This window comes from Orycteropus afer, unplaced genomic scaffold (genome assembly GCF_000298275.1).
Source record: "Orycteropus afer afer isolate SDZICR_OR568_19922 unplaced genomic scaffold, OryAfe1.0 scaffold00006, whole genome shotgun sequence".
NCBI lineage: Eukaryota > Metazoa > Chordata > Mammalia > Tubulidentata > Orycteropodidae > Orycteropus > Orycteropus afer.
Window position 1 is genome coordinate 12,217,249 of NW_006921593.1, and position 23,473 is coordinate 12,240,721.

The window sequence follows — 23,473 nt, forward strand, 5'->3', positions numbered from 1 at the left end:
GCGTGGAACCTCTGTGCTGTGGCAGCGTGGACCCTCTGTGCTGTGGCAGTGTGGACCCTCTGTGTGCTGTGGTAGCGTGGACCCTCTGTGCTGTGGCAGTGTGGGCCCTCTGTGCTGTGGCAGCGTGGACCCTCTGTGCTGTGGCAGCGTGGAGAGTATAAAGCCACTAGAATACTAGTCAGGAGCTCTGAGTTCACCTCCCAGTTTCATGACTTGCTGATATATGTCATCTAGCCTTGATGACCTCATCTTAAAATGTAGATTATAATACCCGTCCTGCCTATCTATCTCTGCGTTTTAGCAAATCATCCTGGTGCGAGGTGAGGGAATTTACTTTTAGATGAAACTTAATATAAATGAGTAGTATCACAGCTGAGTGCTGAGAATGAAGGTTATAGCTGGTAAGATCCTGAAGACATCTGAACCAATGGCCAAAGTACCTTTAAGTGGCTTTAAGATCAGTGCCTGAGTGCAGGAGAGTATGGAGGGATGGTCACTGGGAAGAGGTAACTATGGGGAGGAAGTGGAAGGGGAGCTGTTGCATTGTAGTAAACTGTGGTCAATGTCATGAGACAAAGTATATGTGAACTGCTGTATGGAAAGTGAATTTGCTCTGTAAATCTTCACCCAAATCACAATCAATCAATCAATAAAAGATCAGTGCCTGGGAGTTTGTGAGGGACCCCTTGCACAGTGGAGATTCCAGAAGGAGGAACCCGACGCAGGGCTGGGCCGGTACTGCAGCCGTGGGGACACTGACGGGGGGGGCGGAAAGGTGGCCATGACTCAGGCGCTGGGCCACCTCTCGATAGAGGTTCCTGGAATCTGTGTGCAGAGGCAGTGTGACGTCAGAGAGGAGGTGTAGCCCCAAGATTGGCCCGAGTTCAGATCCTCGCTTTCGCTGACATTGACTTGGAGCAAATTGCTTTTCTCTAACCCTTGCTTTACTCTCCCATAAGATACATAATACCTGCCTCACAGGCTTGTTGTGAGAATTAGTGACATCATGGCTAGAAAGTTCCAGTTCAGTCCTTGGCACCTGAGAGGTGTATGTAGCAAACGGCCATTCCCTCTGCTTCCCAGCCCTACGAGCTTGGAACAGAAGGGAAGGGCAGATGAAGGTGAACAGGTAACCTTCCCTCTGCTGTGGCTGAAATGCTTATGTTCTGTCCTTGCGTTTCACCACAGGGGTGTAGTCAGATCAGCTGCCTCTCTAGGATAAACACGTTCTGCAGGTGATGATTAGCAATCTTCCTATAAGACATACACGTCCCCTGTAGCCGTTCCTTTATGGACCAAAGGGGCATTAGTGCAGACTGTACCTAAGTTGCTACACAGCCATGGCCTCCAGAGGCTCACAGTCTAGGAGGAGAGGACATGGTGCAGAATATCAAACCAGTCACTACATAATCACAGCTATGATGAGTACTTTGACAGTAGAAGAGCGCGCGCTTTGCAAGGGTGTAACGGGAGAAGGGTGGACCAAGGGGCTCTAGGAAGGCCCTCCTGAGCAAGTGACATTTACTCATAAACCTGCAGGTCATCCAGGCAGGAGTCGGGTGGAGGGGCACGAAGGTGGTGGCGGCATTCACCGTGAAGCCAGCTTGGAGGGAGGGTCGTGACTGCCATGTTGGACATGTTGCATTTCCAACACACTGTGTAGGGCCTGTGTGACAGCCAAGTAAAAACAGTTCATTGGGTGGTTGAATGGTCAGCAAGAAACAGTGTCTGGAGGTAGGATCTGCGAGTCATCAGACGTGTAAGGAAACCTCAGCAGCCTGGAGGAGACCCCTAGAGCAGTCTCAGGTGAGAGGACAACAGGGCGTCTGCCCTGAGGAGGCCCAGCATGTAAGGACCAAGGAAGGAGCCCTGGCGGCGCAGAGCTTAGCATGCGGCTGCCAACTGAAAGGCTGGCACTTTGAACCCACCAGGGGCCTCCGTGAGACAGAACCCTGGCGATCTGCTCCCATAAAGATTCCAGCCTAGGAAGGTCCCCATGAGTAGGAATTGATGTAACAGCATGCAGCAACAGAGATCAGTTGGAAGAGGGTGATGGCCTAGGAGCAGGCAGAGAAAGAAAAACCAGGAGGGGCGAATGTAGAAGAGCAGAAGCATCGAGCCTGCTGAGAAGTGGAGGGAGCCAGGGACTAAAACACAGTCACAGGGTTCAGCCTCAGCACGCGGGAAGGTGGGGCTGGAGACAGCTGAGAGGGGAGGAGCCGCCTGTGGGAGATGAGGGATGACGGGACACAGACAGCCCTTCGGGGAAGCGTGGCTGCAGAGAGGAGGAGGACAGAGAGCCCGGTAGCTGAAAATGGAAAGAGGTCAAGAGGGGGGATTTTCTTTTTTCTTAGGATGGCAAAGCTTGAGTCCACTTAAATGACTGGAAAGACCTAGGAAAGAGGGAGAGACTGAAGGTTTGGAAGAAAAAGGAGGACCGTGGCTGTGCGGATTTCAACTCCAGTGTGCACTGGAAGTCGGGAGGTGGTGAAAGGGGGCGTGAGGAGGGGAAGTTAGTGTGGAGTGGAAGAGGAGTCTGACCAGAGGCACCACGTCAGCTGCCTGTAGAGTGGGACTCAGAGCCATGCCTTAGTGTCTTTTGTGAGGGGACCTGTACTTAAGGTTGTGCAGACAGTTAAGCACTTGTTACTGATTGAAAGGCTGTAGTGGAGACCACCCAGAGGGGTCCCGGGTAGAAGTCCTGGCGATCTCCTGAGAAATCCCAGCTGGTGAGACGCTGGGGAGCCGAGTTCTGCTCTAACCGCCTAGGGTCTCCGTGAGTCGGAGTCGGCTTGACGGGAGGTGCTGGTGGTTCAGGGACAGCTTGGGCTGTTTTCTTTTTCTCATGTCACCCTTTGATCTGCTACTAAGCATTTAATGAAAGTGAATGGAAACAGTGACATGTTTTTCTGGGAAGACGTGCAGGAAGGACAGTGGAGGCGGGGAGTTGGGCTGAGAGGTGGGGATTGCCTGTGTTTCACGTGTTCCTATTTTCCTGTGTTTCACGCTGGTAACCTTTCCCTTTCTTGATTTTTAGGCCTTTTCTGATGCCATTAAAAAATGGCAGGAACTATCGCCAGAAACCAGTGGAAAAAGAAGAAAGAGGAAAGAAATGAATCAGTATTCTTACATAGATTTCAAATTTGAACAAGGTAATGGCAAACTGAGTGTTGGTGACCATGCGTGAAGCTGTGACGTGGGGCCTCAGCCTTGCCCCACGCAGTGGCTGGAGGCCGAGTGCCGCGGCAGGTCAGCTGTGTGGCTGGCACGTCACGAGCTTCAGAAACTGGCTTCCTTCTTCCCACTCAGAGTACACAGTGACAGAAGCATTTGGTGTGATGTTAGAGAAATCCTGTGTGGAAAAGTGGGGCAGCTCTGACGCTTAAGGAAAAACTGGTCTTGAAGATTGGACAGGAATTACTAAATTTTCATGTATGACGAGTCTGTGCCAGTAAACCCGCCCCCACATACACACAGCGCACGTGCACGCGCACGTGTATAACACACATAGTGCTCACAGGAAGCGAATGCACAAAGGTGCGTGGTTTGGTGTGGGAAGAGCCGTATGACGTGTGTGATTTATGTAGAAATACCGTAGCTGTGTCGCTAGCGCACTCCCCCAGACTAGCGGTTGATTGCTTCTTCCAGAGGGGTCACTGAGCCACGTGGGAGGGCTGGCTTTGAGGGCTGTCACTTCAGAGTAGGCTCCTGCACAGGAGAGACAGGTGGCTCCAGTAGCTACTTGATGGTTTAAAGATTCTGTTCTTATTGGTGGCGTGACCACTGAAGATCTTCGCAGGGTGGGCGGTTCCATGTTACAGCAGATCTCATCTGAGTGGCTTGGGTTCTCTGTGCTTTCCTGTACAGCTTGTGTTACAACTACTCGTATTTCCTTTTCCTTTTCTCTGGTTTCTCTTTCTGTCCCATCTACTAAATGACTTGATTTCGTGTGTGACTGAACGGAAGACCCACGCAGAATTAGAAGGTGTTTGGCTGTAGGAGCTCTGTAGGTCCTCCTGACACCTAGGCTGAGATCAGGGTCCCTGCAGCTTGGCTGTGGAGCGGAGCTGCTCTGACATAGAGCTTCCACTGCTCTGCGAAAAATAAGGGCACACGTAGGAGGTCTTTGTCCAGCTGTGGGCGGATCTACAGCGTCGTCCAGCACCTTTGACAGACAGTCGTGCAGCCGTTGCTTCTGACTTTCAGTGATGGAGGAGGGGGAGTACTGCTTTGCACGGCAGCGTCTGCTAGAAAGGGCTTCCTTTCCATCGAGCCATACTGTACGTTCCTGACGTTTTCTGCCGTGCTTTTGAGTCTTCCCTGTGGAGCGACTTGACTTTCTGTTCCGTCTTTACCATCTGATCGCCCTTCTCCTGGGGTTCTTTACTTGCCAGTATCTCTTTGAAAGTTTTGGAGTCCAAGTGTGGAGGTAGTAAGTGCTGCAAATGAGGTCTGCTTTGTGGAGACAACAGTGGGATTTAGAGTCTGGGCTTCAGTGCATGCAGACTGAGAGTGCCTTTAAAATAAAAAAAAAAAAGCCTAAATCCTCTGCCATCAGTTTGATTCTAACTCATAGCAACCCTATAGGACAGAGTAGATTGCCTCATCTTTTTCCTGCTGAGTGGCTGGTGGGTTCAAATCAACTGTCTTTTTGGTTAGCAGCTGAATGCTTTAACCACTGCACCACCAGAGCGCCTAAGAATGCCTTAGCTTTTTAAAATCAAAACAAGTCCCGCTGTAAGCTGAACTATTAGGTATGTCTATGAAGTGGGGAGTGTACCTAAGACCATGTATAGTGTTGGCTGACAAGGGACAAGGTTGTAGTCATTTCTTGGTCACAACCAGCTACCCAGAGGGACTGAGTAGTTGAACCTGTGGGCTTGGGACCATAGTCACAGGGGACATCAAGCTCAATTGGCATAACATAACTACACAAAACATTGTTCCACCTCCTACTTTGGCGAGTAGCGACTGGGATCTTAAAAGCTTGCAAGCGGCCATGTAGATGCAACGATGGGTCTCTCCTCGTCCAGAGCAAAGAAGAATGAAGAAAACCAAAATTCATGGAAACAATTAGTCCTAGCGACTGGTACACAATGCGATCTGCAGCCTATACGACTATGAGACCAGAACTAGATGGTGCCTGGCTACCACTGTCAACCACTGGGAGGGGGATTTATGTAGGAGATCCTGGATAGAGAGGGAGAATAGTGTGGAACAAAACTCAAAATCATTTGGGCGGGATAAAAAAGAGGGAACCAGGTTGGCTGGTCCAATAGAGCCTGGTGGAACCACTGAGACTATGGCCCCTAGCTGCCCCTCAGGTCTGGAATCGAACCCACACCTGTGTCTTCCAGCGAAACAAAAGACAGGCATATGAGTTGAACATTTACCTGAGGTAGATACATTACTTTGAGAGAACAATCACAGGAGAAAGAAGGGCTGTTTATGCACAGGGAGACAGCTCAGGGGGCAGGAATGCATGGAGGGATGGACACAGGGAAGAGGTGACTGTTACGAGGAAGTGGGAGGGGAGCTGTTGCAATGTGATGAATTGTGGTCAATGTCATGAGACAAAGTATTGTGAACTGCTGTATGGAAAGTGAATTTGCTCTGTAAATTTTCACCCAAATCACAGTTTAAAAAAAAAAAAAAAAGTCCCACTGTTGGCTCACATTAAGCATTGGTATTTTCAGCTACCCTGCTCTTAGTTCACATACCTTTGTCCTTTCCATTTTACTGTATCTGATGTTTTTCTCTGTTAGTGGCATCTTTTAGTTTCAGCCCATTGTTCCTTTAATTCTAAATTCAGATTCTTAAATTGCACTTAGTAGATTATGTTTAAGGACACTACAAGTAAGATATGGGAACAACCCTTCATTTACTTTCATGTTTGTGACTTACAGGCACTCACAGACTTTCATGGCAGCAAAGAAATAGACCAAGAAACCTTCAGCTATTCCAGGAATCCCATTTTGTTTACCTTTTCAATCTCTTTTGCATCTATACGCTGCTATTTGGGTTGTGCGTTGCTGGACTTCAAGAGGGAGTACAGGGTGTTCCTTCCACAGTGCCTTTATGGTCCTGTGTGTTGATCACTACACAGTCTTACGTGAACTGAATGTCAGTCAAAAAAACAAAAAATACTACATAGCTCCTTTAGCAGGGCTGACAGAGTTGGGGGAGAGAAGGGTGCAAAAAAGGACAGTAATCTGTCTGTTCCTATAAATTTTCCAACACACATATAAATAGAATTAAATAGTCTGTAACCATTGGGATTAAGAGCTCTGGTAGCATAGTGCCTAAGGCATTTGATTGCTAACCAGAAGGCTGGAGATTTCATTTATTTGTCACTTGTATCCGTAGTTGTGGCCTTTTATTGCTGAGTAGTGTTTCATGGTATAAGGAGCCCTGGTAGTGCAACCGTGAGGCACTGGACTGGCTCACCAAAAGGTTGGTGGTTAGAACTCCCCCAGTAGCTCCATGGGAGAAAGATCTCATGATCTGCTTCTGGAAAGACTGGTCTGCAACCCTGTGGAGCAGTTCTGCTGTCATGTGCCGTCTCCATGAGTCAGTTGACTGGACAGCACCCAACATTTCAGTGTGGAGACACCACGATTGTTTAACCCATTAAAAGTCACCTGGCTGTTGCCTGTTTTTGCTATTACAAGTACAGCTGCTGTGAACATTTATGATAGCACCACACACCGTTCAGAGTAGCTAAAATGACAACACCAAATGCTGGTGAGGATGTAGAGAAGCTGGTCACTCCCTCATTGCTGATGGGAAAGTAACATGACACCACCACTTGTGAAAGCCGTTTGGTGTTTTCTTTAAACTAAATGTGTACCTCCCATACAGCCTACCATTGCACTTTTGGGCATTTGTAACAGGGAAATGAAAACTTAGCTCACATACATAGCTCTTAACTGGATGTGAATCTATAATTGCCTCCAAATAAAAAGTTTAATTGAAAAACTCCTATATATAAAAGGTCATGAGGTGCATGGAAAGAATTAGCTTAAATGGAATTTATTTTAAAAGTAAAGGTTGTGAGTTGAACTTGAGAAACTAGGAAAAGAACTGAATAAAGATGAAATAGGATAAAACCGTAGAGGAAAATTAACTTTAAAATTTTTAATAGACAGCAAAATGGCACTAAGTAGCATTTGGTGAACACTTCATATGCACCAGCCCTGCTCAGAGTACCCACCGTGGTTTAGCTCAGTTACCCTTCAAACTACCCTTGGGGATGTATGTGCTGTTAGGGATGTATGTGCTGTTATTCATTGTTTCATAGGTAGAAAACTGAAGCACAGAGAGGTTATGAAACTGGCCAGAGGTTACACAGCTGGTGAGGCACTGAGCAGAGCTTGCAACCCTGGCAGCCTGGCTTCAGCACCTACTTTTAAACATTTGCTGTACTATGCTTGTAAATCAAAACTGGTTTTCTGAATAAAAATTTCAAAAAAAACTGACAATAAGCAAGAGAAAAAATTGTTAAAATCAAGAGATTACTAAGAACAGGTGTTTGAATAAATTGAAACTAGATGGAATCAACAGTAGCTAGAAAAATAGAAATTACCAAATCAACAGAAGAGACAGAAACCCTGAACAGCTCAGTTACATGCTCTGTTAGCCTGTTATTATGAGTGTCACTCTCTGGGGTAAGTCCAGCTACCACTTTTCCAGCTTTCTGTGTATTTGAAAATCGTCAAAAAGATAAAAACACGTACATCAGCTTCATCACAAGGGTTGGTGTCTCCCAATGCAGTAACTTACGGTGTGTACACGCACACACGCACACTTAGGGTGTACACACACACACACACACACTCACACACGTGGACGTCCCCCATACCAGCCATACAGATTCCTTCCTGTGTATTACCATTTTAATCATAGAGTAATATGTGATGCGTGGAGTCGTAAAAGGGGCTCTGGTGGAGTAGTGCCTAAGTTACTTAACTGCAGCCGCTCTCTGGAAGGAAGACTGAGCAATCTATTTCCATAAAGATTTACTGCCTCAGAAACTCAGAGGGGGTCAGTTAGAAATTGGAATTGACTCTGATAGCAGTGAGGTGGGGTTTTTTTGTGGTTGTAAATAGAAGCTCTGGTTAACACCATAGTGATTAGGCTGCTAACCAAAAGGTGGACAGTTTGAATCCACTAGTTGCTCCACAGGAGAAAGATGAGGCAGTGAAGATTACAGCCTTGGAGACCCTGTGGGGCAGTTCCACTCTGTCCTCTAGGGGCGCTGTGAGTCAGAAGCAAGTGGACAGTAGTGGGTGTGGTTTGGGCTTTGCTTCCATAAAGATTGACAGCCTTGGAGACCCTCTCAGGCAGTTCTACTTTGTACACGGTTGCTACGAGTGGCAAATGACTTAGTGACAGTAGTTTTGAGGGGGTTTTTCAATAGTTGTAAATTGTTTAAATGTGATATTTCTTAGATTATATGAATACTAGTAATTTTTGGTAAAATCTTTGTACACCGAATTACATTATTAGTTAAAACATTATTAGTAACTTAACGGAAACCTTTTTTATTTTTCTCCTTTAATTATTACTTCATTCTCAAGAATGTTATTGACATGGATTTGCAAATACTAATTTCCAGAATATTGTGGCTAAAACCAGAAAAATAACGACTGTGAAAATGCCCGCAGCACCAGGAACAGCAGCACCTGTTTGTGCCTTGTGCGGCTGAAGCCACGTCTGTAATAAGATTGTAATGACAGCTCTGACCGGGGCGCATTAGAAGGGAAGATTAACACAGAGTTTTAGCCTTGTAGGTCCATTGATAAGTGTAAGCTGGGTTTACGAAAAGTGTGTTTATTATTATAACTTAGAGATATTTTTATTAAAAAATTTTTTCTGCTAAAATGGTGCACAGAATTGTTATAGACAGTCACTTTGGTGTCCCCTGCCCCTTTTGGCAGTGTCACCCAGTACAGTCCATACCCCCCTAGGGTCACAACTGACACACGGAAAGCATGTTTGCGTTTACCAGAATGGCAGTAAATGTTGAGGATATGGAGCACCTGGAACTCACATGCACGGCTAGTTGAGGTGGGGTATAAAGTGGTGCAACCACTGTTCCTAACACCGCAGATCGGCATAGTCCCTGCTCCACAAATTCCACCCCATCAAACCTTCCCAGCGGACGTCAGGACCTGTGTTCACCCACAGACAGCTACAAACAGCCATATCACAATACCCAGAACTAAACCCAGCTGTCCATTGGTAGTAGAACAGAAAGTGGATGGGGCTGTGTTCATACTGCTCAGTATTGACAGGTCATTGTAGAGACTCCACCTGAAGCATAGCACCCAAATCCAGCCAAACCCAGTGCCATCAAGTCAGTTCTGACTCATAGCGACCCTAGAGGACATACTCCCACTGCCCCCATGGAATTTCCATGGCTGTAATCTTGACGAACATTGACTGCCTCATCTTTCTCCCTTGGAGTGGCTAGTAGGTTTGAACCACTGACCTTTTGATTAAACAGCTGAATGCATTAACCAGTGCACCACCAGAGCTCCTTTGGAGCATACCAGGAGAAGGAAAACAGGAAGGTCCGGAAGTGCTTGGTAGCTGGAGAGAATGGGAAGGAGTCCAGACCTCCCAAGGGTAGAGTGCACTGTAGAAGAGGCATGAAGCAGGCAGCAAGGGAGTCGGAGGGCTACAGCCCAGCCTGGAAACGGCTGGCCTGACGTCGCAGCAGTTGCCTGCATGATTCTGCACTGTCTTTTATCTTCTAGGTGACGTGAAAATAGAGAAAAGGATGTTCTTTCTGGAAAACAAGCGGCGACACTGTCGGTCCTATGACCGACAGGCCCTCCTCCCAGCCGTGCAGCAAGAGCAGGAATTCTATGAGCAGAAAATCAAAGAGATGGCCGAGGTGAGCACGGCCAGCTGGCAGAGGGTGCACCTGCTGGTTGTCCTAGTTCGTGTTCTCATCTGCCACGTCAGGTGCCTGTGTCCCCACAGCTGTCACCTAGTGTGTTAACAGACTGGGGGTTTGCCCATTTTGATAGGCATGAAATGACACCTGAGTCTGACTGAATGCTTCTCTCCTTTCAGGAGTGAGATGCAGCATGTTGGCATGTTGCATGTTGCATGTTGTCATGCTTCTGAGAGCCATTTTCACTATTTTGTGTGAACTCTCTTATCTCCTGTCAGGGTGTTGATCTTTCTCTTAAATTTTAGTAGCTCTTTTTCTGTTAGCAAGGAACTCTGGTAGCATAGTGGTTAAAGCATTTGGCTGCTAACCAAAAGGTCAGTGGTTGGAACCCATCAACTGCTCCTTGAGAGAAAGATGAGGCAGTCTGCTTCCGTAAAGACTGACAGCCTTGGAAACACTATGGGGGAGTTTTACTCTGTCCTCCTGGGGCGCTGGGAGTCAGGGTCAACTCCACGGCAGCGGGTGGTTGTCAGCTCGCAATAGTATCTTCCGTGATAGCAGTCCTTGTGGCTTTTCTGCTTGCTTATGCTATTTTTTGCTATTCAGAACTGTTGGGTCATCTCTCTCCCTTAACGCGTCTCCATTTTGAGTCAGAGTTAGGAAACATTTTACCATATTCTCTAGTCCTTGTATGGTTTCATTTTTTCTGATTCACTTTAAATCTGTTCTTGAGTAACTTTTTAAACCACTGTGTTGTGTCACTGAGGAAATGACTGTTAATAATAGAGTCCCTTTAGGTTTATGTAAATAAAAACCAGATGGTTTGTGGCACCTTTACTAAATATGTACCTGCACCTCCTCTCTTTTGGTTTCTCAGCATGAAGACTTTTTGCTTGCCCTGCAGATGAATGAAGAACAGTATCAAAAGGTAGTTTGAAGTCTCACCTACTTCGTTGACTCTGGGTACCTTTGTGGGCTGGTTTCTCTTAGCACATTTTCTCAGCATTTCCATGGCAGATATGTTCTTGTAAACCTCCTGTTGATCTGCTGACTCTGACTTCAGCTTAGTTCTGGGTCAGATCCATGAACCACAGCAGTCCCTGCTCATGGATTGCAGACATGGTCAGGATGAAAGGAAGGACCGTGACAGATGCTCTTGTAAAGAACATTGTCTAGAATTCATTAGAGAGACTCTCAGAAGAAAATGTAGAGTCTGGATGTCACTTCCAGAGTTAAAAGGAAGGGGTGTGCCCAGCTCAGGGCCACGTGGATTTTTGGTATGATTTTGCCATCCTTACTGCCATAGCAGCCTTTTCTGTCGACAGAGTAATGACTGGGTTGGTTGTTGCATGTCATTTAAAGAGCAAATTTTCTGTTACTCGTGCTACTTGAGGCTGCTGCTTTAGCAACACTGTTGTGGCCCTTTAAGATAAACTACACGTTACCATCAGAGGCTTGACCCCCTCACATTCCTGTCTCACAACCAGAGACAAATCCGACTTGGGGAACCTGTTGGGGTGACATCTCCCATGCCCCTTGGTTCCTAACCCCTACAAGCAGGGATCTGAGTTGCCGATGAGATAGTTCTTCTGACAGCCTGGAATTTATGGCGAGGATAACTTTGTAGGAAGGACTCCTCAGAGCACAATGTTCTAGACATCAGCAAAGCAGATGGGATCAGCCACACTTGGTTTGGTGACTCAAAAACAATGATGTCAGAGATGGGCTGTGGAGGATGGCGGGGTTTGAAGACCATTATTTCATGAGTGTACTATTTCTTGATGTATGATGTTTCTTACATACATGTGGCTTTAAGTAGGCATATCTTGTTGTTAGGTGCCGGCTAGCCAGTGTCCGCTCATAACAAATGTGTGCAGCAGAGTAGAACTGCCCTATAGAGTTCTTGGCTGTGACCTTCCCGGGAACAAAGTTCCAGGTCTCTCTTTCACAGAGCTGCTGAGTGGGTTTAAACTGCCAACCTTTTGGTCAGCAGTCGAGCACTTAACCATTGCGCCACCAGGGGTCTTGAAGAGACATAAAATTCTGTTAATATCCAGAAGTACATTACTCTAAAGAATTCAGAAAAGCACGGGCCTCTTACTGTCTTTCACTCCAGGCTGACGTGAGCTGGCCGTGTTGGACTAGCATCTTGACAGGACTTTTCCAACATAAACATTTCAGCATGTTCCGTGGCTTCTAAAGTGTTTTCCCCTTAGAGTGCCTTTGGGAGGGAATGAGGTGTGGCCACCGTGTCTGACAGGAGATCATTCCACATGTGTGTTTCTCGTGCTCTGCAGGATGGCCAGCTGATCGAGTGCCGCTGCTGCTATGGGGAATTTCCCTTTGAGGAGCTGACACAGTGTGCTGACGCTCACTTGTTCTGCAAAGAGTGCCTCATCAGATACGCTCAGGAGGCAGTCTTCGGGTCTGGAAAGGTGGGTAATGTGTACCCCCTCCCTTCATGGGGCCCTTTCTCAGAAACCTAGCGGACACTAGGTTTGTGCACAGGTTTCAGTGCCTCGTGGAAGTGCCTTTTTGGGGGTGAAGTGCATTCTGATTTGGGTGGTTGTAGGCTCTAATGCTGCATGTTTCTCTCAGGGAGCAGCATGCTTCTCCTCTGCCCCCACGCAGACAAGCGCCATGCTTCATGTACCTTCCTGCTCCTCATCTCAGTGAAAGATGGACTAGAAAAGAACTCTGCCGCCTGTTGGAGTATGTCAGAGCAGCAATTTTGTTTCCAAATACTTTCAGGGATTTTATACTTAGATTAAAATAACTATTTTATACAAGACCATAGTCACCAGCATAACAACATGAAAAGGAATATTGTTGTGGTGTTGTTAGGTGCAGCTGAGTCGGCTCTGACTCAGTGACTCTGTGTTCAACAGAACGAAGCACTGCCCAGTGCTGTGTTGTCCTCGCGGTCATTACCATGCTGGAGCCCGTCGTTGCAGCCATTTTTGTCAGTCCGTCTTGCCGAGGGTCTGTCTCTTTCTGACTGGTCCCTCTACGTTACCGAGCACTGACACCTTCCCCAAGAACTGGGCCCCGCGGGTAGCACGTCCAATGTACATGGGACAATCTCTGGGCCCCGCAGGTAGCGCATCCAGTGCACATGGGACAGTCTCTGGGCCCCGCGGGTAGCGCGTCCAGTGCACGTGGGACAGTCTCTGGGCCCCGCGGGTAGCGCGTCCAGTGCACATGGGACAGTCTCCATCCTCACGGAGGAGCATTCTGGCTGTAATTCTTCAGACGGATTTGTTTGCTCTTTTGGCAGACCACGGTGTGTGTCAATTATTCTTCACCAACACTGTAATCAGAGGCATCAGAAGAGGTCTGTTGCAGCAGCTTTACCCAATGGAATACATCATTTGAGTGTTTTTTTCTTTTCTCTGTTATTGTATGTGGTTTGATGTTTTGACTCTCTTTCCCTGGGTGTTGATCGTGAATCCAGTGAAATGAGAGCCTTGAAAACTTCACTCTTACCTCTGTTGATCCTGATGATGTTTCTGGTCCAGTTGTAAGGATTTTTGTTTTGTCTTAACGAACGCTTTAAAACCAAATTTGCTTTCACCAAAACCCAGCCGGTAATCACATCATGTGAAACCAGTGATTGTAGAGGCTGTTTGGTGTAGTCCAGGATTTGTGAGCAATTACAGAAGCGTGGTTGTGCTAGGTAGAATAACAGCCCCACAGAGATGTCTGCATCCTGATCCGCAGAACCTGTGGAGGGTACCTTGCATGGCAAAGTGAGTTAAGGTTGCCAGCCAGGTAACCTGAAAATTGGGAGATTACCTTAGATTATCCAGGTTGGCCCAAGAGATCAGAAGTTCCTGAAAGGTGGACGAGGGAGACAGAAGGGATGGTCACTGCGATGGGAGGTGACAAGAAAGAGCTGGCTTTGAATATGGAGGATGAGAGCCAGGAGGCAAGGAATGTGGGCAGCCTCTCGAAGCTGGGAAAGCAGGGAAACGGATTCGCCCCTAGATCTTCCAGAAGGAAGGTAGCCCAGTGTATTGATTTCAGCCTCGTGAGCCCTGGGTTAGTCTCTAGTCTACGCAGCTATGAGTTAATAGATGTGTATTGTCTGCACCTCAAGTCTGTGTTGATACAGTGTTAAGAGTGTGGTCTTTTTGACATCACTGGTAACATGACTACCTTGTCTTTTCTGATGTGCTGTCTTAGAAAGGACACATTATAGCTTTGTGGCATACTTGCATGTAATCACAAGAAAACCTCACAAATGCCACCATCAAGCACCAGTGAGGTGTCTATCCCTGTCACCCCTTCTTCCACTGCCATAGTGTCAGGATAGACCACCCAAGGAGCCTGGAAGTCACACCTAGAAGGAAGGCATTCCTCTCCCGCTTCCAGGATGTCACTGGAGGCCGAGTGAGGGGCCTGGGCTCCCACCCTCCCCTCAGGAGACAGCCAGTGCTCTCTTCCCCTCACCAGCATGTTTTCACAGACACCTGATGGAGCTAAGAGCCAGAGTCTTCTAAACTAGTACACAAAATATCCACGATAAAATCCAAAACCACTGATCATGTTAACAACCAGCAAACTCTCAACTTGAATGAAGAAAGACAGTATGACAAGGACTTTGAGGCATTTTTATGAAGCTGCTTTCAGGAGCAATTTATGAACTTAACTTTAAACAACAAAAACCAGAAAGTCTCAGGAAAGTAATAAAAGATACAAGAAAGAACCAAATGGAAGTAGAAATTATGGAATACAGCAACAGAGAAAATAGACTGAAATGAACTCAAGAGCCTCATGGCCTCAGGCACAATAACAAAAGACTTAATATTCAGGTGATCAGAGGCCCAGAAGGAAAGGAGAAAGAAGTTGGAGTTGGATAAATATGTAAAGAAAAAAACTGTCGCATTTGAGTTGATTGTAACTAATGGCAACTCCACATGGGTGAGAGCAGAACTGCTTTCTGTGGAGTGTTCAGTAGCTGAGGTCTGAGAAAGCGATTGCCAGGCCTTTCTTCCGAGGTACCTCTGGGTAATGTTGAGCCTCCTACCTTAGATTAGCAACCAAGTGCGTTGACTGTTTGCACTTCCAGGGAGCCAGTAACCAGTTACCCTCTGACTTAAGGGGACTCCTTGTGTGTCAGAGTAGAGCAGTGCTCTGTAAGGTTTTCAGTGGTTGTCATCTTTTGGAAGTAGATCACCAGGGCTTTCTTCCAAGGCACCTCTGGATAAATTCAAGCTTAACAGCCAAACACGTTAACCCTTGGCACCACCCAGGAATGCCACTGAAGAAATGATGACTGAAGTTTCCCAGATTTGGCAAAAGACATAAACCTACAGATTCCAGAGACTAACTGAAACCCAAACAGGATCAATCCAAAGAAATCCATGCCCAGACACATCTCAATCAAAATTTGGAACAGTTAAGACAGGTAAAGAATCTTGTAGTAGCTAGTGAGAAAGAATACATTAAGTAGAGGAGCAGTCAAGTTGAGCCTATAATTCTGTACCCAGTAAATTGAATGAACATTCAGGAATGAAGGTAAAATCAAGACATTTCTCAGATCAAGGAAAATTAAGAGAATTTGCTACCAGCAGACCTTCCCTAAAAAAAATTGCTAAGGAAAATTCTTCAAAACATAAAGGAAATGATATATTTACCAAAAAAAAAAAAACAGGGAAACCATGGGAACATGGGAATGAAGGGAGAACAATGGTAAGAATGAAATACAGTTAATGTGGTAACTGATTCTTCCCTTGGGTTTTGTAAAGTTTGCTTGATCCCAGTAGACTGACGAGTTATGTATGTGTGATGGAATATCTAGTGCGACCAATAAAAATACACAAGGAGGTACATTAAAAAACAATTATTGTTAGTGCCATCGAGTCATCTCCAACTCATAGCGACCCTGTGTGCAGCAGAGTGAAAGCTGTCCGGTCCTGCGCCAGCCCCATGATGCTCGCTGGACCTGAGCCCATCGTTGCAGCCACTGTGTCAGTCCAACTTGTTGAGGGTCTTCCCCTTTTTTGTTGACCCTTGACTTTACTAAGCATGATATCCTTTTCTGGGGAATGGTCCCTTTTGACAACATGACCAAAGTAGGTGAGACGAAGTCTGGCCATTCTCACTTCCAAGGAGCATTCCAGTTGCACTTCTTCCAGGACAGATTTGTTAGATCTTTTAGCAGTCCATGGTACTTTCAATATTCTTCACCAACACCACAACTCAAAAGCATCAACTCTTCTTCAGTCTTCCTTATTCATTGTCCAGCTCTCACATGCATATAAACAGAAAATACCATGGCTTGTGTCAGGTGCACCTTAGTCTTCAAGAAGTATCTTTGCTCTTCAGCACTTGAAAGAGGTCTTTTGCAGCAGATTTGCCCAATGCTATATGTTATGTAATATCTTGACTGCTGCTTCCATTGGTGTTGATCGTAGAACCAAGTAATATAATGTCTTTGACAACTTCAATCTTCTCTCCATTTGTCATGATGCTGCTAACTGGTTCAGTTGTGAGGATTTTTGTCTTCTTTATATTGAGGTACAATCCATACTGCAGACTGTAGTCTTCAGTCTTCATCAGAAAGTGCTTCAAATCATCCTCACTTTAAGCAAGCGAAGTTGTGTCGTCAGCGTATCGCAGGTTGTTACTGAGTCTTCCTCCAATCCTGGTGCCACGTTCTTCTTCTTATAGTCCAGCTTCTTGGATTATTTGTTCAGTGTACAGATTGAATAAGTATGGGGGAAAGATACAACCCTAACACACTCCCTTCCTGATTTTAAACCGTGTGGTATATCCCCTTGTTCTGTTCAAATGACAGCTTTCTGGTCCGCCAAAAGCATTGACATGTCAAAATACAATCTTGCAAATGTTCAGGCCACCCAAGGGAGGCAAAAAAAAAAAAAAAGTGAAATAGAGGAAACAAACAGTAAAATGTAGACTGAAGCCCCAGCATATCAGTAATTGTATGTAATTATTGTGATAAAAGACAGATTGACAGAATGGATTAAAAGACAGAAAACTTTAGAGCAAAGATAATTACCAGAGATAAAGAGGGATGTGACATGATGATGAAAAGGATAACTCTACTAAAAATACACAGCAGTCTTAAACTTGGACCACCAAACAACAGAGCTGAAAAACACGGAAAGCCAAAACTGATAGAACTGGGAGAAGACACAGACAAACCCACAGTGTAGTGGGAGACTTCAGCCCCCTTCTCTCAAGGAGATGGTGGTAGTGGATATTCAAGGATACAGAAGAGAAGTTAAGCTGTCAGCCAACAGGGCTGGTTGGCAGTGATAGAACACTCAGCCAGGAATAGAGGGCAGGCAGGCTCCTTTTAAGCCCTCTGGGAGCATTTACAAGGAGCCCTGGTGGCACCGTGGTTAAAGAACTGGGTGTTAACTGAATGGTTAATGGTTCAAACCTACAACCTGCTCTGCAGAAGAAAGATGTAGCAGTTTTCTTTTGTAAAGATTTTCAGCCTTGAAATTGCTGTGAGGCAATTCCACTCTGTCCTTTTGGGACGTTGTCAGTTGCCATTGACTTGATGGCAGTGGGTTTTTGGGGAGGTGGACGTTGGAAGTATTTACTAAGAGTAAACCCTGAACTGTGACCTTTGTTTCCTTTGTGGTTTGGAGTTTGTGTTTTTGTCTCAAGATTTCCTTGTTTTGAGCTTTAATTTTTCCGAGGTGGGGGGCAGAGGGATGTTGACTTTGTTGTCCCAGACCCTGTCTTTTTAGCCTGGTCAGCTGCCTTCTGTTGGAACGCATGTACCCATGGAGGCTTTTTCTTATTTATTTATTTTATTTTTTTAAATATATATATATTTTTAATTATATTTATTGTGATTTGGGTGAAGATTTACAGAGCGAATTCACTTTCCATATAGCAGTTCACATAATACTTTGTCTCACGTCATTGACCACAGTTTACAATCCAACATCTCCCCTCCCACTTCCTACCCATAGTTACCTCTTCCCAGTGCCCATCCCTCCATACTCTCCTGCGCCCTGAGCTGTCTTCCTGCGCATAAGCAGCCCTTCCTTCTCCCCTGATTGTTCTCTCCAGGGCGTGTGTCTGCTTGAGGTAAATGTTTAACTCACATGCCTGTACATTGTTTGGCTGGAAACCACAGGTGTGGGTTCAATTCCAGACCTGAAGGGCAGCTAGGGGCCATAGTCTCAGTGGTTCCACCAGGCTCTATTGGACCAGCAAACCTGGTCCCCACCTTCTTTTTTTTTTTTCCCCCTCCAAATGATTTTGAGTTTTGTTCCACATTGTTCTCCCTCTCTATCCAGGATCTCCTACATCCCTTCCAAGTGGATGACAGTGGTAGCTGGGCACCATCTAGTTCTTCTGGTCTCATAGTTGTATACCATGCAGGCTTTTTATTTTCTGGAGGATGAGTTGCATTTCTTTTTCGTTGCAGTCTGAGCTCAGCTGCATGGAAGGCAGCTGCACGTGTTCTTTCCCGACCAGCGAACTGGAGAAGGTGCTTCCCCAGACTGTACTGTACAAATACTACGAGCGGAAGGCAGAGGAAGAGGTCGCCGCAGCCTACGCCGATGAGCTCGTCAGGTGAGTTCACCTGTTACCTCTCCGTTCCGAAGACCACCTCAGCATTTCCACCAAACCAAAACCAAACTCACTGCCACCGAGCCAATTACAACTCATAACCATGTAACAACCCTGTTGGGTTTCCAAGGTGGTAAATCTTTATGGAAGTAGAGTGCCCCCATCTTTCTGTAGAGCCGCTGGTGGGTTCAAACCACCAGCCTTTGTTCGTTTGCAGCCTAATACCTTTAACCAGTACGTCGCCAGAGCTCCTGAGCACCTGACCAAACGAAAAAACCAGAGTCACTGCCATAGAGCCAGCTCTGACTCCTAGTGACCCCTCCTTAGGTTTCTGAGGCAATATCTCTACGGAAGTAGGTTGCCCAGTCTTCCTTCTGAGGAGTGGCTGGTGGGTTTGAACCGCTAGCCATCTGGTGAGCAGTCAAGTGCCTTAGGTACTATGCCCCCAGAGCTCCTGAGCACTTCACAGGACAACGAGAATACTTTAGCAAAGCTGTGTCTCCTACATCACTTGGTATTTCTTGCTGAAAAACAAGGATTGAGTGGTTTATACTGAACCAGACCCCAGGCTGGTGTTTGTGTTTGCTGGTGAGAGCCACCACAAGGGAGGTGCTCTGTTCCTGTTTAGTGAAGAGCTGAGGAGTAAGGTTGTCCTGCGGGAGTCCCTGAGTGATGCAGACAGATAACATGCTTGCTGCCAACCCAAAGACTGAAGGTGTGCGTGCACCCAGGGGAGCCTCGGAAGAAAGGTCTGGCTGTCTGCTTCCAAAAAATCAGCCATGGGAACCCCAGTGGAACACAGCTCTATTCTGACACACCAGGGCTCATGACGAGCTGGAATTGACTTGATGGCAACTGGTTTGGCTTATCGTTGCTTTTAAATGAATTGCACACTTAAAAAATGGTTAAAATGGAAAATGTTTTGATATGTATCTCTCACCACAATACAGTTTTAAAAGGGGAGAGGGTACTGAGGCCTTCCAACTCAGAACCCCACCTTAGTGTGAATACCCCCATGGAAGCTAATCAGACTCCATGTAACTTGGTCTCTCTCCTTTGACCCAGGTGTCCCTCCTGTAGCTTTCCTGCTCTTTTGGACAGTGATGTGAAGAGGTTCAGCTGTCCCAATCCTCGCTGCCGAAAGGTAAGGAGGCAAAGTGTTTCCTCGGTGGATGTTGGAATTATGGTCCGTATGGCTGCCCTCATACAGAACCATGGAAGGACTTGGCTGCTTGCTTTTTCATGAAACAAGTGAAGCTTGGTCCTTGTGAGTGAATGGTGGTTGTCATGGTTGCAGAGATGCAGGCTGCCCGTGGCTTCCTTTTTCTGGGTTTCTTCCTCTGAAGACAGATGCTGGGAGGTATTCAGTGAAGGTTTTATACCAGCATTTTTCTTGCTTGTCCTTTTTCCTGCACTGTACTCACAGTCCCCAATTCCTGGCCCCTTCCTCCCATTTTCAAAGTCCAGGAGACAGATCTTTGAGTAAAGGGCCATGTGTCATTGTGGCATTTGACTTTGTCCGGTAGATAGTTCGCCATACCCTTCCTTACAGGAACTGACTGTGGATGAGACCAGCGCTGTCTGGTCACCTCGCTTCTGAAAATCTTTTCTCTTTGCTCCTACCCTGTCTAAGAATGTCTTAAAATTTGTCAGCTTTTTTAAGCCACTGTGCTTTCCCTTGGTATTGGCATCTGCCCATACAAATGTGTAACTATTAAGCCACGTTTCTCAAATGGCATCATCAGGGTGGAATGTGGCAAAATCTGCCTTGTGAGGGAGTGAAGAAATGAAGTCACAGTGGGAAGAAGGCAGAAAATAAGTTAATTGACAAAACCTTGGCTCCTTCTGGTTTTCACATTGACATTTTTGGTAGTCTTGATGCAGTCTTTTTTTGTTTTCAATTGTGATTTGGGTGAAAGTTGACAGAGCAAATTTATTTTCCTTACAGCAGTTCACATACATTTTGTTTCATGACTTTGACTACCTTCCCCATAATGTAACAGCTGACTTCCCACTTCCTGCCTCTGGGTACCCTTTCCATGTGTCCTTCTTTCCTGTGCATTCCTGTCCTCTGAGCTGTCTCCCTGTGTAAATGCTGCCCTTCTGATCTCCCCTGGTTGGTTGGTCTAAGGAGTGGACTTGCTTGGTGTAATTGCTCACCTCATAGGTCTGTCTGTTGTTGGCTGAATGTTAAGCTATCAGAGTGGGCAGTTGTTGGGCTGAAGGGTGACTGGAGGAGTACTGGGGGTTTTACCAGTCTCTTTCCAACCAGTAAAGCCTGGTCATTTTTATAATTTTGAGGGTTTTTTACATTTTTCTCCCACTCTATCCAGGATCTCCTATTTTGATCCCTTTGAGTCTGGATGCGTTCTTAAAAACTAATATAAGAAAACCAAACTCACTGCTGTCAAGTTGATTCTGACTCAGAGCCACCCCTGCTGGGTTTCCAAGGCTATAAATCTTTACACAAGATTTCTTTCTTTCTTCCGTGGAGTGTCTATTGGCTTTCAACCACTGACCTTTTTGTTAGCAGCCAAATGCCTTAACCACTGCACCACCAGAGCTCCTTGAGAACTGATACTGCCATTTAATAATTGGTCCCCACCCCAGACTGTTGCTGTAACAATGGCTCCTGCAGCCTCTGGCATTGTACCGAATGTTCCCTGCGCTTGCAGAGTCAGGCGAAAACATGGAGGGAAGGGAAGGGATAGGCAGCAGGTACACGGGGGGGGGGGGGTGTTCTAGGCCACGAGCAGCGGCGTGCCAGCTCTGGCTCTGCCGGGGATGCCACAGGGCAGCTTCAGGAGCAGAGGACTGGGCCCTGTCGGGCTTGGAGCTCTGTCCTGAGGAACCTGGAAGCAGAGCTGACCAGGCAGGAGGGTGACAGCAGGGGATCTCTTTGGCTGTGGAAGGAGGTGCTAGGGGCACGTTTCCTGGTTGAGTTAGCGTTCACCAGTGAAGGTACTTACTGGATTTGGAAGGCGAAAGAGCAGGGCCGTTATTCTCGATAGACCGTCTCAGGCAAGCACGAGGCTCACGAGTCTGCGACAGCACCCAGAGAGTGTCGTCAGACACTTCCAGTCTGGGTGTCATTGAGTTTTCCAGAAGTTCTTAAGCTTTCAGGGGAAGCACCAGAGACTCAGCTTGCTTTCCCTGGGTGGGGAGTATGCATGCCCTGTTGAACTTGGACATGGCCAGGCAGCCTCGTTTGGCCAGTGCAGTGTGGATGTGAGAGCTGTCACTCGAGCAAAATGAGCAGATGGAGACACAGCCGGAGTGAGAGATTGCTCTTGTGGTAAGGTTGAGCTTGTCCCGACAACATAACCTAGCCTGCCCCACCTGTCAGGGGTAATGAGGACTGGGACTCTGGGCGTGGAGGAAAAAAACAGGAGTGAAAGGTAATCCAGATGTGAGGTTAGTGGGCTGCTCTGGCTGGGGGGGTGGCCAGTGACTTGTCGGTTTCTTTGGTTGGGGTAACTCAGTGGACAGTGATGTCATTCACAAAATTGGAAGCAGAACAGACAGCTGTATCAGGAGAGGGAAGGCAAAGTCCGTGTTACTTTGATGGTGGAGCCATCCGAGATGCATGTGTTCCCAGTGCCTGGCACAAAGTCTGTTCTCCAAGAATATCTGGTTAGTTACTGGAGTCAGGATGGAGAAAAATTGCCAGGTCCTCACCTGTGAGGAGTGAGAAGCACTTGTGCCCTTGGGAACAGGCACCCGTCAGAGAGCCCAGCAGGGAGCGCCAGAAACCAAGGTTGGCCATCCGGGAGCTGTGTCATAGCGGCTCAAGGATGCTGTCAGCCTGTTGACTCCTGCTCAGTTGAGAGGATGTCTGTGCACTCACTTGCATCCACCTGTGTCCATTTGTGTCCCTGCAGACAGTCACGTTCACGTTCTAGACTCACTACCCCTTAGGGTAGGGTCTGCGGGTGCTGAGTGGAAGCACCAAGGAAATAAGGTGCCAGCTGTCTCGTGGGAGCCGGAACATCAGCGGCACACAGAGCGGGCGGCCAAGTGGTCACAGAGGTGTCTCGCCTGTCCTTCAGAGGAAACCGGGCGTTGAACTGCCTGCCTTTAGGCGCCCTTGCAGAGTCGCCACTAGGTGGCACTGATGCTTCACGAAGAAAGGGACTGCTTTTCTGTTTGCTGGGGCCTTTGCAGAGAACGCACGGCAGCAAAACGGGCCTTGAGAGCAGAGTTGGCAGAAGGCGTTGGGGCTCAGCACCGAGGCGAAGCGCTGAGGCGTTTGGGATTCACCGGAGATGGCAGCATTCTCATTCGTGCAGATTCCCCCCTTCTGCCTTCTCCTGAGCGAGATGGCCAAGCCGCTAATCCTGCTGGTCCCCGAGGAGCCCTGTTGTTTAAGAAATGCGCCCTGTGTGAGACGGAGGGCATCCGCTGCCTCGTGGCAGCCTCTCTGCCGGTGATGGGAACTCTGATTCAGTTTCCTGGAACTTGTCACCTGGAGACGAGGGGCTGATAGTAAAGCTTTCTCTGTAGGTGGGCTTGCCTGCCTGGGGTCCCTGAAGAACACAGGGCCGCGCTGCTGACGAAACGGGGCTCAGGCTTTGTTTCTCTGCTGTGATGGCGTGGTACTGGCAGGGCCCTGAGCTCCCTCCTGGGCCCAAGCTAAAGAATCTGTCATTGCTGGCAGCGTGCTGCTTTTAGTAATGGATTGAACGTGTGGTGTGCATGTGTGTGACTACGGAGGACGGGATAAAGAGAGATGTGAAAGGGATATTCCTGGGAAAGCTATTCATAGGGTCAGGCTCGTTCCCTTGAATCTCTCTCCGTCCTCCTAGAGCAGTAATTTGGCTTCATGAACCCAGATGTGTGTAAGGAGAGGCTTTCAGAAAGCCACGAGGTGGGGGTGTAGGAGTACTCCCAAAGCCAGTGCTGTGGGGTGAGACCATCGGGACCAGACTTAGTTCAGGGCAGCCGTGAGGGCGCGCGTGGCTGTGGCTGTGTGGACCCATGTCCTCTCCTGGAGTCCTTCCGGTTTGT

General features: G+C 47.2%; 1 protein-coding gene across 1 annotated transcript in view; it reads left to right on the top strand.

Annotated features, from left to right (window-relative positions):
- Window positions 1-22,949, top strand: part of RNF216 (ring finger protein 216) — a 43,587-nt gene extending 20,638 nt beyond the window's left edge. The window contains exons 8-12 of the mRNA XM_007942803.1: window positions 3,038-3,152; window positions 9,762-9,901; window positions 12,202-12,339; window positions 18,321-18,469; window positions 22,631-22,949. Coding sequence (XP_007940994.1) covers window positions 3,038-3,152; window positions 9,762-9,901; window positions 12,202-12,339; window positions 18,321-18,469; window positions 22,631-22,949 — 861 coding nt within the window. The remainder of the gene's footprint in view (window positions 1-3,037; window positions 3,153-9,761; window positions 9,902-12,201; window positions 12,340-18,320; window positions 18,470-22,630) is intronic.
- Window positions 22,950-23,473: the final 524 nt, after the last annotated feature.